At 27.9% G+C, this 19,136-nt stretch overlaps 1 protein-coding gene across 3 annotated transcripts; it reads right to left on the bottom strand.

Annotated features, from left to right (window-relative positions):
* Positions 1-52: 52 nt before the first annotated feature.
* Positions 53-19,136, bottom strand: rept (RuvB-like helicase 2 rept). 3 transcript variants are annotated; one of them, XM_016068019.5, is made up of 11 exons: positions 19,015-19,136; positions 16,076-16,186; positions 14,920-15,061; positions 13,411-13,540; positions 11,679-11,745; positions 8,415-8,521; positions 6,382-6,599; positions 4,027-4,360; positions 2,060-2,189; positions 1,853-1,967; positions 53-179 (listed from the first exon to the last, which is right to left on the bottom strand). In XM_016068019.5, exons 1-11 carry the CDS (start codon positions 19,021-19,023, stop codon positions 142-144), a joined length of 1,401 nt encoding a protein of 466 aa, XP_015923505.3. In that variant the 5' UTR covers positions 19,024-19,136; the 3' UTR covers positions 53-141. The 3 variants fall into 3 exon arrangements, with proteins under 3 accessions (XP_015923505.3, XP_042900501.1, XP_071038390.1); XM_043044567.3 differs by having other exon boundaries at positions 18,871-19,054; XM_071182289.1 differs by lacking the exon at positions 19,015-19,136 and adding an exon at positions 16,480-16,809.

Below are 19,136 nucleotides of genomic sequence, written 5' to 3'. Positions count from 1 at the left end.
GTTTAAATTTAGAGATAAAAATTGTTTATATGAATTATTAAAAACAAAAGTCTGCAGTGATAAAAGATATTTATTAGTGATACATCATATACAAATAATGGCAATGAAGGTTACAAATATGAAAAGAGATAACAGCATAATTTATGTGGTATCCATAGCTTTAGCATCTTTTTCAGTTTCTGTAAAAGCCAAAATATAGGAATAAAAATCAATCTCAAACTATTTTTAAAAAAATACTACTTTTAGCACTTAAGCACATTTCAATTAAATAAGATTGTTTAATTAACAATCCTTCAGAAAACTTAATTTTAAACAGGCTCTGCTTTGATAAGCAGTTAAAAATTCAATAATTTTCAAAAATGAAACATTAAGTCTTTTTCTGTGTATCCTTTGCCTAAAGCGCCCCATAATGAAAAATGAATTATCTAAAAATCTGTAAAATAATAAAACTGAATGGTGATAAAAAAAAAGGAATGCATAAATGAACATCTATTCATTTCAGCTGCTATTACAGAACTATAGATCTATAGAGCCTTGTATTAAATCTACATTGTATGGTGATATTTTCAATAAAACCTCCAGATCCCCTCTTTTGTACAAACTAAAGTATTACATACAGAAATTTACTAATAATTCTACTTCTTATGATTGTTACTACGTATTATATTATGATTTCCTCAGTCGGTCTTTATTTAGTAAAAAAGGGAAAACAGTTTGATTTTTAAAACTTACATAGATATTTAATTTTTAAAATAATGATTTTGGAAATAATTAAATCAGTAATTTTATTTTGGAAATATTGTGAGTTTTGCCACCACTTTCTACTGTTATGAAATTTTGCTAAACTTGGCGCAAAGTAAACAAAAAATATATATACATAATTTTGACATATGATATCTTTAAAATTAACTATCCATATTCATGTTTTAACCTGTTAAAAATTATAAATAATAGCTCAATCTATTTACATATTATCAAATCAACATATGCCTTAATTGGTAAATCAACGCAAGTGCCAATTAGCATTCTTGAGTGATAAGGAATTTGTTGCAAGAATTTTTTTTCTTCAAAAATTTCATTTTATTAGTTTTTTGAAATTCGATTTTAGCCTTCATGGCTGCAGCAGTAGAAATAAAAAGGATGTTTAAATATTTTTCTCAAAAACTATCGTGAAGCATTTGTGCTGCTTTTTTTAGTTGTACAGTAAGTAGCATACAAGTAATAAAATAATTTATACATTTCATCATCAATTAAGATTGCTTGTTCCACTTTTGCTCAACTTAGCCTTCACGATCGCAATTCTAACAAAATACTGCTTTCTATTTTATTAAAAAACTGACACTTTACCAAACCAGCATGCAGAATTGATGAGAACTGTATTTATAACTTAAGACATAGTTGCTTGGCTCTGTTATCTTTTAAATAACAGTAAGAATACAAAATGTTTCAATTTCTTCAAAAATGAAAAACTTGACATTTATTGACATTAAAACTAATTGGAAATTTATTTAAAAAAAAGCCAAGATCTTTTGTAATTTTAACTAGAGCGAGTAGTAGCAAAAGAATTAGAAATGATCAGAATTTTAACTTTTCAAAAATGATACTATAACTTTTTAATTTTTGTTCATGGGGGGCTTAAATTTCTTACCTATGCAAAAAATTTTAAAATTCAAAGTATTGGAAAATCATAACAGAAAGAGTGGAGGAGAGATTGAAATGATTTTAATCAAGGACAGTTTAAACACAAAACAAAAAGTATAAAACATCATATTCCAAAGTTAATAATTAATCTTCATAAAGTTCAACTCAAATAGATTTGATGGTATATATAAAAAAAAATTGAGACACTTACCTATGGTATTATACAAAAAGTCATTCTGGTATTCTTTTAAATACTCGCTAGATCTTGATTCATCTAAGAATAAAGTATATACCCTACTTAAGTCATCAGTATTGACTTCAGTACCCTATAAAAAAAAATTAAAAACAAAAATTTTATTTGAATGAAATAAAATCTAGAATATAGTAATTTTAGAATGAAAGATGCAGCGCAACATACTTTTCTTTTTTGGCAAACTAAATTGGCAGCAGTAATAAGCTGAATGGCATATCTCAATGAAGTATCAACACCAATTTTGGTAAGGCAAAGCAATGCATCTTGGCTCATTTCAACATCCTCTTCTTCACACCTAAGCAAAATAAGAAAAACAAATATTTAATGGATTAAATCTCTTTGAAATGTAAAATGTTAGAGATAATGCTTTATTTATTAAATTCTACAGAGTAAAAAAAAAAAAAAAACTCTAACAATAAATCATTTTAAAAACAGAATAATGCTAACATGATAAAATCAAATAGCTGAAAATTTTGAAATGCATTACTTCACATTTCAACTTAACACACAGAAAAAAATTTGATATCAAAATGTTATATTATTAATATACAGAGCTGCCAGCATGGACAGGAAAAAATCCAGTAGATTTTATGAAATAATATAAATTTCATGATAATTGGTGAATAATGTACTAAATATTTAACACATAGGGAATTCTAGGGATTTTTAACGTCATCAAAATTGAAAAACTGCAATATTTTCCTGTTACGATTGACATTAAACATACTTGAAATGTATTACGTTTACTCATAATTTCGACTATTAATAGGTAGTTAATTCATCAAAGACAGTTAAAAAAAATTTTTTTTAATTAACTTAAAAAGAGAGTTCCTAATAAGTAGTCTACTGGAAAAATCCAGTAGAGTTGGCAACTATGTATACATATAAAAAGAATGAGTGACAGTTTATATGAAAATGTTATACTTGAGCATTATTTAATGTGATTAATTAGCAGTATTCAATTAATAACATTTGTATCAATTTTCTTAATAAATTAATCATGCCTTTTCTTTTTCTCTCTTAATATGACAAATACAAATTTTAAATTAAAGGAACATAAAAAGTGTAAGGTAACATATTTTTTCCATTAACCCTCTGACACTTAGTGCCGTCTATTTTCCAAACTTTTAGCTACAAGCTTTTTGCATCAAAAAATGTAAAATGTTACCCATGTTATTTAATAGGAGAAGAGTGCATAGCAGGGAAATTTTGTGTACTATTTTACTCAGGGGTTCAAAACTTGGAGGGTTAATAACATTTGTAAAAGTCATATCTGTAATAGATCCAAGTCTTTTTGTTATTTTTAACATGAAGTTTGCAGAGAGGACTCAGGCACAGCCCATGTTGTCCGACCAAGGTCAAAGATATGTGGCATTCCTATCATGTCAGTTAAAAGATAGAGCCTTGATAAAAAGGGCTAGGTCAGGATTAGATAATGTGAAAGCATAAGAGCTTCAGTAAAATTGGCGAAAATTAAAGACAAATTCTAAAACATTTAAAAAAATTGTATGATAAAATTTTTTAGTTTAGCATGCATATCTGCTAATATTGGAGAATTAAAATAATGCAGATTTTACTAGCACCATTTTTTAGGCTACAAGTAAAGTTTTGATACATCATGAATCATGTAAGTCAAAAATATAAATTCAAAATTGGAAATAATATAAGTACTTACATTTAGAGAAGTAAAATATATTGTATATAAATCTTAACCCAAAAAAGATTTTTTTAAACCATTATTCATATTTACATAACCTATTAACACTCAATATACTGCTGTACTGGCAATAACAGCATCTGTTACGGAATACGATAAGTATCTTTGCCATCAGCGGATATTTTATCGTCAAAATTTTTCTGTTTAAAATTTCTTCAACAAATACAGAGAAATTTGAGAATATACGGGTAAACAGGAGATAGTCTTAAAATACAGTAATCTTCGTTAAAAAACAGGAGACTTGGCAGGTATGAGCATGATAACTTTTTGAATACATAACTAAAACATTAAAAATTTTAAAAAGAAATGAAAATATAAAAATACATTTAAAAAAAAGGCAAATAATGGAATAGAAAATTTAATATTCATAGAAGTCATATTCGAATGAATAAAAATAATCAAAGTTTTAGCGTACCTTATTTTTAAAATCTTTTTTGTATCGTCTTCATCATATGGGGCAGTGGTGATAATTACTGATCGATCCAAAAGATCAATAGGTATACCATGTGGGCTCTCATACTGAGTTCCCCTTATTTTTGTAATACCTCTATTGGAAGCCATAATTAATATTGGAGCTAAATCGCTTTCAAGAGCTCTGTTAAGGTATGAAAAGCATTCAATGTCCAGCATATGAACTTCATCAATAAACAATACACCAGGAATGATCTGAGCTTTGCCTTCTTCTCTCCATTCAGCTACTTTGGAATTTATTTGCTCTCTCACCTCAATTTTTATTTCTCCAGTGTCACCTAAATAAAGGAATCACATAAACAAATTTCTTCCCATAAATTGTGATTTTTATACAACATAATAAACATTCAGAAATAGTTAAATGCAGTCAGAAAAGGATAGCACACTATTATAATCCAATTCTTTTACGAGGCACATATTTTTTCTCTTTAACCCCTCAACGATCAGCTAATTTTCAAGAAAACGGTCATAAAAATGCCTATTTTTTTTACACACGCATTTGATTAGTGCTGACATCTAGTTTAAAATAAACTAACTATCTTCAATTACCTTAAAAATACCCTGGTACTGCCACCTGGCGTTTAAAATGAGAAATAAAATGTTTTCTGGGCAAAAGAAATGAATTAGTTTTATTCTTATTGGCATGTTACTACTGAAAACTCCAGCACGGGAACGAGAAATAGAGGGCGAAACCGCATCCCGTAATTTTCAAGGGAGCAGAAGGACGGGTTTAATTTCAAATTTATTATTTCTAATTATCTTATGAATAAAATGCTATAATCAGTATTAATATGATGTTTTAAGAAAAAAAAAAAGCAAGTACTAAGAGTTCATCTATAAAATAAAAAACGCAATTGTGACTCCATGCAACATTTGACTAACCATAAGACATGGTTCCCAGTAGATCATTGATCACAGGATAGAGTCAGCACCATCATCGAAGGACAGAGGATGCGCAGCACCAATACTCATTCCCCCGTTACCCACTAAGACTTCACTTGCAAGTCGTTGGACTACCATAACGGAGAAGCCACCTCTTCTATAGAGAATCAAAATTGTGACAGCACGTCTCTGAATCATCCTCATGAATGCTTTCCAGATTGTCACCAATAGCCCATTTTAAAGATCTAGTGGAATACTCTCTTTCAACTTATTATTTTTAAAAAGAAGACTAATACTTGCTGATTGACAGTGACCTTACAACACAACATTGGATTCATATTTGGAGTTAGAACAAAAAATAATTCTCAATTTTAAGGCCAACATGTCCATGAATTTTCTTTCCTTTTTTAATTAAGAAGAATCATCAACAGAAAATTGATTATATAATTCAAATAAGAATGTGAATAATCCTCCAAAAATTACTTTAAATAAAAATATGTTAAATATATTTCTGGAATATGTTAGGTAAAATAATTATTTTAAGCCTTCAATCAGTCCAAAGACTGAAGCATGTACAGTGTTATAAATCTAGAAAAAACCCTGTTTATATGAGTACATATCAGAATAAATACAGGATTTTTAAAAAAATCATTGAAAATAATTTGATTTAAACTGTCAAAAAAAATATATATATACGATTGTTCTAGGAAATTTCAGGAGCCTTGAATTGAAAAGAACTACCTTTTCAATTTGTTTCAAAATATTGGGATGATAAGCAATGTAGTTCCTTATATGTCTTACCACAATAACAAAATTATGCAAAGTATTAAACAGAATCAGCATCTAATGTAGTTCACGTGTTTGGTTTGCCATTTCCTGATAGCAATGGAACAGAATTAATTTATCATGTCACCCACATCGGAATATGGCGTTTGGTCCGAAATTACAAATGTTTCTGGAATCAATCAATAGATGTTTCGTATACCGAACAAGCACAAAAAGTTAAATAAAACATTATTCTAATCAGTGTAAATAAAAATCATAAAAAATAAGCTATTTGCAAATATTTTCTAATTCCATCTCATACATTATATCTTTTATAATTATTCTTTATTTTGTCTGATTTAGATTTAATGAACAACCCTCCTTGGAAAAGTAAATTTTCTCAAACCCGAAGTTCTGGATTTAAACAAGTTTGACTGTAACATGCATTTTATAAGTGTTGTATGATAACAACCAACTTAAATCTCTAATTTAAAAAAAAAAAAAAAAAAAACTGAGTTGCAAATAAGAAAAGAGTCATACACAAAGATAATACAAATGTGGCAAGCCAAAGTAGAGCATAAATGTGTATAAATTTAAATGCCACCAAAATACATTTTTATTGAGAGTAATTAAAAAATTATCAGAGTAGTACCTGAAAATAAAGCTAAGAAACCTTGAGTTCTGCTATTCATTACATCAATTTCATGCAAAGTAACTGTATGAGTAACTTCCTTCCTTTTCTGGAGTTCTCCTTCTGGGCACTGAACAAATTTTGTTTGAGCTCCAGTGGCATCATAGTCTCTGGCTCTTGTGAATGATCTGCCTAATTTTGTAATTTTACCAGTTGCCTTGTCAATGCAAACTATATCACTGCAAAAAGCGAAAAATAACATGGCATAAATAAAAAAGAAAGAAATCCAGTTTTGCTAAAAATAAATTACTAAAAATTGTTCTTATCACAGTTAGTATCAAATTATCCACTTCGTGGTTACAGAAAAAAAATCTTATTAGTAGGTAATGCTACATAGAATATAATTAATAACATTTATCAGTACTCTCTTTCCATTAGGTTCTGTCTAATAATATTTCGATTTAGATCTCATATTTTATCTGCTCTGGCATAAATAAAGAAGGAAAAAAATTCAGCTTCACTAAAAAAAAATTACAAATTTTTTTTCTAATCATAGTAAATTCCCAATTATGCACTTAGAGGTTACAGAAAAAAATCTTATCAGTAGGTAATATTACATAGCATATTATGAGTAACTTTTATTAATATTCTCTTTCTATTACGAACATTTAAAAATAATTTAAAGAGTGGTTTATTATTATGTTTTCTTTCACCCTCAATATGCAAGTGTTTTTGATTGGATATTAAATATATATTTTCTTGTATATATGAGACAGATACAGATTAGATTTATACATATATGAATGTAAGGAGCTACTACAGCTGTTTCATGTTGTGGAGAGTAGATTATGTTTTCTTTTTAAAAAGTTATGTGATGTTTAAGTAATATTTTTTTCTTAATTAATAAAAGTTCTTTGCAAGTTCAAAGATAAGTTTTTCAATATGTTTGATTAGCATTTTCCACTAAGCACTCAACCATTCCAAAAAAAAGGTATCTGTAAGAGAATTTGATTGCAACTACAGGAAACATGTCTTAAGTTAGCTTAAGGCATATAATGAAATATTGATTCCTTCATAGAAAAAGACATATACAGTGCACTCCCGATTATCCGTGTTAATCACCGGGACAGGTCGCACGGACAATAGAAAAACACGGATAATCCGAAAACTCCTTTTATTAAAGAAAAATTCAATATCAGCACAAAAAATATAAAAATTACTGACATTTGCATGTATACATCAAACTAGGAATTTTCCTTATTAAAAAATGTGTAATGAATGCATCTTCGCCATACATCGATACACATATTTTACGAACCGCAGTAATGTCACAGTAATCAAATCCTCCCATATAATCTAATAAAGTTTCCACAGAGCAGCAGAATGAGAAATTGTATTTCATTCATTTACTACATCTTCTGCATCAGTTACTATCATCACTATTTGATTTAACAACATAACGATGTCTTCATCAGTCAAATACTAGAAGCCAGGCTCACATGCATCACTTTGAAACCAATCTTCTAAATTTTCTTCATCAAGAATTTCGAAACCTTAGATTTCTTTTACTTGTTCGAGAATACTGTTATCATATTTTTCTTGAACATCTGAAGAGGATTGTTCATCAAGCGGTATGATCTTTCTCCAAAATCGTGATAACGTAGACGAATACCATGCTGTTGATATTCCATATACTGCAATCCAATAACGAATATTGCTTCCAAAAATTTGGTAGTGCTATTACTACATGAATCAATTTTTTTAATCTTGAAAATGTTTCTCTTTATATTTTTTGAGTGACTCCGGAATGAGCACGGATAATTTGCGCACGGATAATCGAGAGTGTACTGTAGTTGCAAATTAGTTAGACAATTCTCATATTCTCTTCAATTTGGATAACATTTTTTTCTGCTTCAAATTTAATTTTTGTACAAAATTGTATGTCTGTTTTGCACTTTTGTAAAAAGTGATTAAGTAGATTTGTATGAGCGAAAACTAGTCGACGCTTGAACAATATGGATACTAAATTGAAAGTAAACTAATTTGATATTTACCCAGCTTGTACTTTTTCTTTTGTCAAGCTTTCAATCATTTTTTGTCCTAAGTCATATGTTGTTTCCATATCTGTACTTTTCAAAGTAAGCTTTCCAACTTTTGATCCCTATAAATTTAAAGAAATGTTTACAAAATAATATATAAAAATGTTGTTAAGTTAAAATGAGCAAAATGTAAGCAGTGTTACAATTTTAGCACAAAATTTTATAATAGAGCATTTCAACAAACTAACCTAATTAGTTTTTATTTATCAGAGAAAGCAAAATAGAAAAGTATTTTCTTTTTACAGATAATTTACTATACTAACAAGAAATTAATATTACTGATAATAGCAAGCCATAAAATTCTTCCAGTCATATTGCAGGCCTGAAATAGCTGATGATTTAAAAATTAAATCAAAAAGAAACACGGTTTTTGTTCAGGAAGCCTGATTTTTATTCCTAATAAAGCTTTAAAATTAGTCATAAAGTATGACAACAGAGGGAGCTGCTAAGCAAAGTTTTAAAAAAAATATTTGGTGTTAAAATAAAGTGTAGTATAAAAATTACAGCTGACTGAGCAAATATTTCAAGTGAGATGGTCTGACATGTAGTTGAAATTTTTTTTTTTTTGAAATTGTTGGCAATTTTTAATCTACAGTAGAATAAACAATTTTGAAAACACAGGGCTTCAAGTGGCAAAACATGGTTTTGGAGCATCTTTGGAGCAACAAAAAAGCAATTTTGGAGCAGCAAAACAAAGATTTAGAGCATAGTTAATAAATAGAATTAAAACAAGAATTTAATAACAAGAATTTTTAACTTTGTTCATTAATAAGATATCGTATTTTTTACACTTTTTTGAAGGTCCCTGCATTAACAAATTAAGTTTCTTTTTGGTACCTTCCAATGCTGTTAAATATTCTGCTATCCTCGACTTAGCCTCAGATAAGAGGATCTGTCCGCTTTCTATAACCGACCTGTCTTTATTATTTTACTCATCTTTAATATTTTTTTCAGCTGCGGCTAAGAGATCCCGAGAAGCCTTCAATTTTTTTTACAAATCAATTTCAGCAGCTTTCAATCTGCTTTCCTCAGTCTCAGTGTTTTTTGCTTTTTTCTTTCTTTTTTTCTCAACCTCTAATCGAGCAGAATAATTTTTAAATGCTACACGAACCACTTTAATAATATCTTTGTCAACTTTAAAGTTATTTAAACCCCTATTTTGTTGATATATGACACAACTTCTCTCAAACCATTCACACTATGCAAATTTAAACTTGCCTTATTGTCAAATAGCTTTTTGTTCACACTTAAACCTCTTTCAATATCGGCATTCCCATGTGGTACGCACAAAAGAGCTATGTTATAAGAGGATATTTGATATTTCCCAAAATTATCTTTCTTCACAAAATAGTTTTTCCAAAACACATCAATCTGTGCATATTCATTTGAGTCAGAAGAATAACTTTCTGGTTCCCCATGTAACCTTGTCCCTTCATCTAGTAACAAAGATGCCTCTCCAGGCTTTATAATGGATGGGGTTACTATTGCCAGATATCTTATTGACTTAATAGAAGTTTCTTCCATTCTCATTACAGGATGCAACACTTTAAGATGGTACAGTAACCTATTTTTAAGAGGCAATACTTTTGATAAATTTTTTGCGCATGCCAAGTAAAAAGACCTTGCACCTAAATAAATTTTTTTCTGAAGAAGATAAGGATGTCATCGCCTTTGTGGTATCTAGTCCAACATCTATTAAATTTTAATTTTGCCAAATTTTTGCGTTTTCTACACCCAATGATTTTAAGTCCTTTCCTGACAAACATGAAAAGCAGAACTCTTCAAAAAACGCCCGAACAATGCTTTAACTAGGAACACCATTTCATCATACAGCAAGTGAATTAATGGTGTTTCAGTTTTTAAAAGACCTAAAAATTTATTTAATATTGCCGAAATATTTCGTAAAAAAAAAAAGAGCTTTTCGCAAAAGAAATTTAAATAAATTCAATACTGAATGGCTCATACTATTTTTTAAATTAATAATTACTTTATTTAATTCTGTAAAAGGTAATTCAAAACTGTAATTTAACTATTATTTAAGGTCATCGAGTGTAATTTTCTTAAAATTTAAATAAATGTTATTTGTAATAGCATATTCACCAAAACATTAACAAGATTAATATTGATTATACCAAATTTATAAAAATATGTAAAGAATTAAGCAAATTAAGAAAACTTTAATAAATTTATATTACAAATGTAAATTAGTCAATGGCCCCTAATAATTTTCTATTAAAATTGGTTACTACTTATAAAGTATTTCATTAATGAAATGACTTAAAAAAATTAATTAATTTTTAAATGCAAATACAATGAGTATTGAAGCTAAAAAAAATTTGCCAGAAGTAAATTATTATATTGTCTCTACACTCATAATATTTAACAAATCTGTGACAATGAAAATTTTTTACATCAATTGTTTTAAATCAAATCATTAAAAGATGAATTGAAGTATTTTTGAATGAAAAATCTTAAAAACATAAGATTTTTTGCTGCATTTAAAATATTGAAACCCCCTCTCTTCATACTTATTTAAAATCTTGCCTCTAAATATTATTAAGTTATTTCCTAAAACAAAATAAGAGCACTGAAAATTTTGAAGGTAATAATACAACAATAAAATGCAATAAGTAAGAAAAAAAATATTAGTAAAAAAAAGTAATAAAGTAAAATAATTGTTTAAAAACAATATGCAATTAGTGGATGGTCCCTCAGATAAAAAATTTACGTTATGAAACTCAATTAATTCTTATCTTTATTAAATGAAATGAATAAAAGTGAGATGGAAAGTTTGAAGTTATGAAGCTTTGTAATTCTTGACTGTTCTGAGGATCAACTTGAAAATATGTACTTAGTGGATGGTCCCCTAGTTAATTCAAAGATCATGGTACTAATCTATAAATAGAATAGCGCAAGAAAGTCATTAGCTTGCCATTGACGAAGACGATGGCACCTCAATAACGTTGAAATCAACAAGAGAAAAAAAAAATTTCTTATGCTATTAAAATTTGGCAATGTTTAGTTGGTCCCCGAAAATTTTTTGGCGCAGATTCGGCGCAAATTTAACATAAAATGCCGTTTCTGCGCAGCAATGCGCAAATATACCGGTTTGGCGCAAAATGCGCAATGTGCGCAGCACTTGAAGCCCTGAAACAGTAATGTACCAAGATCTTATAAAATAAGAATGCACTGCAGATCGTTAGAAAAAATGTAACTCACAGTTCCGGACACTGGACGGTCAATTTGGATTTCTACTACTTCCCCTTCTATGATCTCAGTTTCTTCTCTGAAACATAAAACATATATGTTAAGAAACAAAAATTCGACCAAGTGACATATTATAGAAATATATTCTTAATATTTAACATTAAAAAGGTATAAACACCACCTGTGATATTGTGATGAAATATCGATACTTCTTAGCATCATTACAATTATTGTTTATACATAAGCTCAATATTTTCAGGGGGGCACAACTTATGGTCTAAAAAACCAAATATATCCGCCAACCCCCATTAACCTGGCCCCTGAACAGCCTTAAGTATTAATACTGAGATTTTATTAAGAGAAAGTATTAATAATGAGATAACACACTGGCTTCAGTGTTTGCTGTGAGACGTAATGATCGAAACATTAGTGCAAATAAACTAAAAAAGAAAAGAAAATTTCAAATATCAAAAAGGTAAACAAACAAAAAACACTTTGACAACTCATCACATTAATCTAATACAGTATTATTAAAATTTTTACCCCTTCCGAATAACAGTAATTTTTAATAATCTTATTTGTTCAAATTTATTTACATTAATTATTTTTATAATTTGAAGAGAAGCAAAAGATAAATAATACATTTGTAGCTTATTCATATTACTTTCAAATAGAATTGAAAATTTCCTTGCATTTTCATAATTGCAGCATTATGTGTATAAGCAACATTACATGTAGCATAAACAATAGTTCAAACAAAGCATCATATACAAAGCAAGTACAAATACACATTGAAAAAATGTTTGTAATTAATGGCATGATATTCATTACAGATTTTTCAGTTATGCCTTAGTCTTAAAATATGACAGAGAGGTAATTAAACTTTTCTTTAAAAAAAATTATCACATAAAAATATGATAATAATGATCAAGTACATAAAATTCAATATAATTCATTTCATCTGACTGCTTGGATAGTTTAATTAAGTCTTCTGATCTTTTTAAGATTCATAAAATTCCACAATTTTCCTGTCTTTTGTGGCTATCCCATTTAAAAAAAGTTGAATTTAGCTTACTATGATATGAATTAAGCCGTGGAGTGCTGCGGCAAAGGTAGCCATTCCAATTTACTTCTTCAAGTTGAATCCAAAAGAACCGCAGCCAGTATGAGCAAAAAGACTTAGGAAAAACCATGTTTAAAGAAGCCTCATCTTATTATCTTTCGATATAAAGGAAGCTGCTGTGAAAGAAAACCTAGGAAGAATAACTAGGAAATTGAAAAAGCCAATATTGAAGCAAGTTCCCCAATAAGTACCTTAATGGAACATATTGGGTTTAACTATTGAGACTAAAATTTTTGAAATGTTCATACAGAAAGTTAAAATCAAGGAGCTTGGACAGAAGAGACTATGTTAATGTGCCCTAAGGTCATTTAGACTCTTGAAATTTGAAAAAAAAAAAAAAAAAAAGCCTTGGGCATTTGACAAAAAAGTATATTAACGAGGAGACATGAGCTCTCGTGTGAAGTGTTTTGAAACTAATAAAAAATTTGGTTCAAATTTTAACATGAGCCATGGTGTTAAGAAAAAAACATGCCCATGCAACCTATGTGCCTTGGAGAGGATTCAGCAAAGAATGGAATACTACTGAATCCATCAAGTTACTTGACTAACTTTTTATTTTTACTTCCTATAAATTAACACATTATATAATTGACATATTAGAGTTGATCAATTATTACTTACTGAATTCTTACACCAATAGATTTTCTAAAAGCTTGGGTCAAAGCTTCAGTTTTGGACATTTCAAGAGAAAATATTTCACTTCCTGATATGACTGTAAAAGGTGTATCCATGCCAAGAGCTTGAGCCATTCCTAATAAAATTACAATCTATTATTAATGCTACATTTATATACAAATAACTATAATGATAATTTTTAAATATAGTTATGAAACCTTTAAAAAAAATGAGTAGCACCATTACTTAACAAAAAGTTTTTAAAGAGTATATTCTGAAAAAGTGAACCTTTATTTATGTATCCCTTTAAAGGCAATAATTCAAAAAATGCATTTTTAGTTGGACAATGATAACTTTGTTGAGGTTGTTCTATAAAAAAAAGAGGTGAAAAAACTTGATCCCAATAAGGAGTAGACTGCTCTCAAACAGACTGCTTGGGGGAAAAAAAATAAACAAAATAATATATATATACAAGTCAGCTATAAAATAACTCCTACATATAAACCCCAGGTAGCCAATACAAATTTATAATACAAATAACCAATACACAATACAAAAACCAATACAAATAAAATTCCAGACGGTGTTATTAGAAAGTATAATTTGAGATGCTGAGGACTCAAAACCAGAATGGTATCATAGTTAGAGTGAACAAATTAAATGGCAACATTGACTTATTTCATCAAAACCTGATTCTCAAAATAAAAAACATAAAATGGAGTTAGAACGATATTTTTAACATGAGAATTGATGGTAATAATAGAGATAAAGAGAGCAAAAAACAGCATATGAACCATTGCTATTTAACCATTCCATATCAGAAGGCTATTACCCCCCCCCCCAATGCTGGTGTTTTTTACACTAAAAAGATGATACCAATTGTAGCCTTATATTTCTTATAGTAAAGAAATCATTTGAATAATAAAAAATAAAATGGGTACAGAAACTCAAAATTTTGAAATTTGTTAACAGTATAACTGTAAGAGCTCTATAATTAAAATTATTTATAGCCTATTCTGCTAAATAACACTATGAAACTTTCTTTTGATTGGGTTAAGTTGATAGGCCAATATATAATCATATATAGGGGAAATTATTTTATGAATGCTCTGTAAATACATACATTCCGATAATAATCCAATGCTCAAAATAGCAATAGGCTGGTCATATAGCCCAAACAACAGACAATCACAATCATATTAATAATCTCAGACTGGTATTATTAATATGACTTCACATGACCCCAAACAAGGTGAAAGGAGGAAATCAGAAAAGCAGCAGATCCAATTTTTCCAGATGATAAATTTGAAGAAAACTTTGATCTAGCAGTAATAAATGTTAACTCATTAATGGTGCAGAAATCAATGATCTGACCAAATTTTAAAATCATTATTAAAAAAACTATGAACTGTCAGCTATTACTAGTCACATGAACTGAAATTTTAAATGATTGACATTACGAATACTTATAGAATTATAACATTGAACAAAAGTATAAGTTTCAAGGTATATTACCCATAGCAATTGCAGTTTTGCCAGTGCCAGGTTCTCCAGCAATGAGAACAGCTCTTCCTGCAATTTTGCCTTCTTTAATCATCTCAAGAATGATTCCAGCTGCTCGTCTTGCAGCAACCTGGCCAACCATACCTTGAGATACCTACAAATAAATTGAAAAAGTATTCTACTGTCCACACATAACTTTTAAATTGGATAATAGAAAAATATCAAGATATGAAAAATGAACTGTAACACAAAAAACTATTATGAAATGTCGACCCAAGCTTTGAAAATTTTTTTCTTTTTTAAGTTTTATAATTATCGTTTATTCAATATATCTCCTAAAATAATTTTTTTAAATTTATCAGAATTATCTTAAAAATGAAACGCAGTGCAGGATTTTAATTTGTACTGAATCAATATTTAAAATGAAATATTATTAAAAAAGGGTAGATATTTTTCATATACAATTATTGTTATAAATGCTTCAACTAATTTCAGAATTAAAGGAAAGGACTGTTAAATACCATTTACAACAATAAGTCCATTGTGTCCTATCCTTGGACTATGCTAACCTAAATGTAACATTTTACCTTAGTTTTAATAGTTATATTTTTTATTTTATCCTATTCGAAATCAAAGTGAATGAGGTATCTCATGATATCAAAACCATTTAGAGTTTTCTTAATGCCACAGTTAGGTTTTAATAGTTATGAATAATCAGACCATTTATGATTTTGAACACTGTTTATGATATTAATTTTATCTTCATTAAAAATAAAGACTGACTACATAAAAACTCATCAGCATGTTGCAAAAATAAAACCACAAAAGTACACAAATCAAATGATAAAACCAAAGCAATAAATATGAAACATATTTTTCGATTAAAATAAGAGTATTACAACACTTTTTGTAAAAACACTAATTACAAATTTCAAAAGAATATTTACTTAGAAAATATTTTTTTAAAAATCTTTGAATAGTTACAAATTTAAGTTTGTAACTAAACTTACTATTTATCGGTCTCAAAAATAAAAATTAGCTTTTACAAAACAGTGCTTATTAAAACCAGTAACACTAAATTTAGCAATGGTTTAATACAAAATGATCATACAGATTTCCAGTGTTTGTTTAGGTTTAGTACTCTTGTAATAAAAACACCATTACTTACTGCTCTAGGATCTAATGTATCATCTAAACCAAGCCCTCTAATATGTGAATGGGCTCCAATTCTTTCAATTCGAGTGACATCTCGCACTTCCTGTGCCTTTGCTGCAGTTTCCTAAATATAACAAAAATCTGATTGCATTTTTGAAAAATATGAAGCAAGGCAATCTTGGCAACTAGTAAAAATCTTAATTGAAAAACTTTCAAAGAGTACCACATGAATTATTTATGAGTCATGCAGCATCTAATCATATAAATAAATGGAACAAAAAAACATTAAGAAAAAATATTAAATTAAAACCATCCTTCTAATGACAAACAAATAGTTACAAAAGAATTTTTTATTGCATTAACATAGATTTAGTTCCAAAGTTTATTGGGATAAAATTCAAACTTTTGTTGGGTTACCATTGCAACTTGATTCACAATTTTGTTTTTTCAATTCAGCTTCAAATTGTTACAGTAAAATAATTAAAGCATTTATCTTCAAACAGATTGTTTAGTATTATTACGCAAAGAGAATTCCTATAACAAGTTTGTACTAGTTATTTTAATATCGAATTTTGACCAGAATTTTTTTTATATGAAAATTATTATAAAAGTAAATAGAACTTATTTACTGTTTAATAATTGCTAAATAATAAGTTAAATAGCATTTTCAATATGTTTCATATAAACTACAATTTTCAATATGTTTCATATGCTTTCGATCAGGGTTGGGGTTCTGGAAGTCCTAAACAGGTTTTGGACAGGACACGTGGGTTTTACTGTCTTAAACTGGGTAAAACTGTCCTAAACTGTTTAAAAGTGTCCAAAACCTTGAACTTTGGTAAAATGTAAAAATTCTATAGGTGTAACCATTGTACACACAATAATTACATGTATCAATAAATATTTGATATTTTTTATACAATTTACTATAACTTATTAAAAGAAAATAATATAATATAATAGGAAAAGGTTTATAATTTTTGAAGCTCCACAAAAGTGAATACCTTTAAATGTAAATATGCTTTTAATACTGATAAATAATATTTTTGCAAAAGGATAAATATGGCAATATTAAAAAATAATAATTTTTCTTAAAAAAAATACTAAATTTGTTCAAAAATTATCCTTTTATTTTTCACAATATTTTTTTTAAAAAAATTTCATAATTTCTGCATTACAGGATGATAAAAAAGACATCTATTTAAAAAAAAAAATTGTTTTTAAATATAAATATATTAGTTTAAATTGAAAAAACAAAATATCTGAAAAATGTATTAACAGTTTTGAAGGGCATAACATCAGTTTCAGTTACTGACACTGGTGATGTATCACCACTATGCTAAAAGAATTGAACATGAATGAAATAAAAGTATTCTTGAATAGTACTATAGATAAATAAACCTGTATGGCAAGGCCAAACTTCAGTTATGTACTATTGAATGAGAGGACCAATTGAACTTGATTACTGATTAATCTTCCTTTGTTTAAATTGAAGAGTCAAACAATATTAATAAAACATTATACTTTTAAAAACAAATATTCTCTTTTATATTTAATTATCAATATGTTATTAGTTCTATGTTTATTTTACCACTTAAATATTATTTAGATAAATTTGTGACATAATTTGAGTAAAAGGGTTTTGGACAGGACGGTTTAAATAATCCATTCTGTCCTAAACCCTGCCTTCGATATTTTCAATCATTTTTTGGTAGTTACTGCTACGCATTTCCACATAATTTCTAAAATGTTTTTTAAAATACGCTTTCACGTCTTAAAATATTTTTAATAAACTTAATTTCAATAACATATATTTTGCAAGTATTTTAATAAACATGCATTTTAATAAACACTTTTTGACATGCTTTATTTTTGCAAACTTTCTTACCAATTCAAATAATTTTTAATCCCTTTTTTAACAGTTATTACTATGAATTTCCTAGCGATTTTTAAAATGTCAATATTTTTAACACAATATTATGAATCTCAAGTATCGAAGCAATTATTTAGATTAAAAAAGTATGACATGGTCTATTTGTGCCAATTTATCGCAAAGCCAAATTATTTTTGAATCATTATTTTGGTAATTATTGCTACGCATGTCTAGATGGTTTTGAAAGACCAGATATTTTTAGTACCCTATTATGATCCTAAAATTTCGAACCTCAGATTAAAAAATATATATCATTTTGAAGAACTTTATTTGTACTTTTTTTGACGTAAATACAAAGTGATTATCGATAGTTTATTAACAGTTATTACTATGCTTCTCCACGTATTTTAAAAAATTTATATACATTCAATACTATAATAAAATTTTTTATTATTTATTTAAAATGAATGTTTTAAAGTTGAAGTATATTCCCTACTGAATGTTGAATCTCATTTTGTGCCACAAGGGTTTTGTTTCAATTTTAATTATTTTAAACAGTACATAAATTCAGTAAAGTACTTAAATCAGGATTGGCAAGGTTTAGGGCAGAATGGATTAATCCACGGTTTAAACCGTCCTGTTCAAAACCCTTTTACTCAAATTATGTCGTAATTTTATCTGAACAATATTGAAAAGGTAAAATAAGCATAGAACTGATAACATATTGATAATTAAATCTACTAGAGAATATTTGTTTTTAAAAGTAAATGTTTTATTATTATTGTTTGACTCTTCAATTCAAACATTAAACAAAGGAAGATTAATCAGTAATCAAGTTCAATTGGTCCTATTTTGTACAAAAATCAGAAATTTTATTGAATAAACATTTTGTTGTTCTTAAAAAGTGTAACTGTTCATGTTGCAATGCATTTTACCGGCAAATTAGAATTGAGTAAACAAATGATCGTATGCATTAACTGAAAAGAAAAATAGCATATCCAATCCAAAAAGATGTTACGTTATTAGAAGAACCAATTTAATTTCTAACATTAAATGATATAAATAACAAACTATTTTACCGCTAACATGCTTGATGTCGGATTCTTCAAACGCAATGCACGATTTTTCTCTTGTTCTTTTTCTGCTAATATTTTCCTCCGAGTTTAGTTGTACACAAAAAAATTCGTTGCCAAGCAACATT

The sequence above is a fragment of the Parasteatoda tepidariorum genome, chromosome 4 (genome assembly GCF_982258835.1).
Source record: "Parasteatoda tepidariorum strain Cologne lab strain chromosome 4, Ptep-v5.0, whole genome shotgun sequence".
Classification (NCBI taxonomy): domain Eukaryota; kingdom Metazoa; phylum Arthropoda; class Arachnida; order Araneae; family Theridiidae; genus Parasteatoda; species Parasteatoda tepidariorum.
The sequence above is the reverse complement of the archived record's forward strand: the minus strand, read 5'-3'. Positions and strand labels throughout refer to the sequence as shown.

Coding starts and splice junctions, on each gene's coding strand:
- rept (XM_043044567.3), bottom strand. CDS start 18,909: ATGCATACGATCATTTGTTTACTCAATTCTAATTTGCCG. Junction 15,062..16,075: donor ATACATTAGATCCTAGAGCA/GTAAGTAATGGT, acceptor ATTTATTTGTAG/GTATCTCAAGGTATGGTTGG. Junction 1,968..2,059: donor TAGTTTGCCAAAAAAGAAAA/GTATGTTGCGCT, acceptor TTTTTTTTATAG/GGTACTGAAGTCAATACTGA.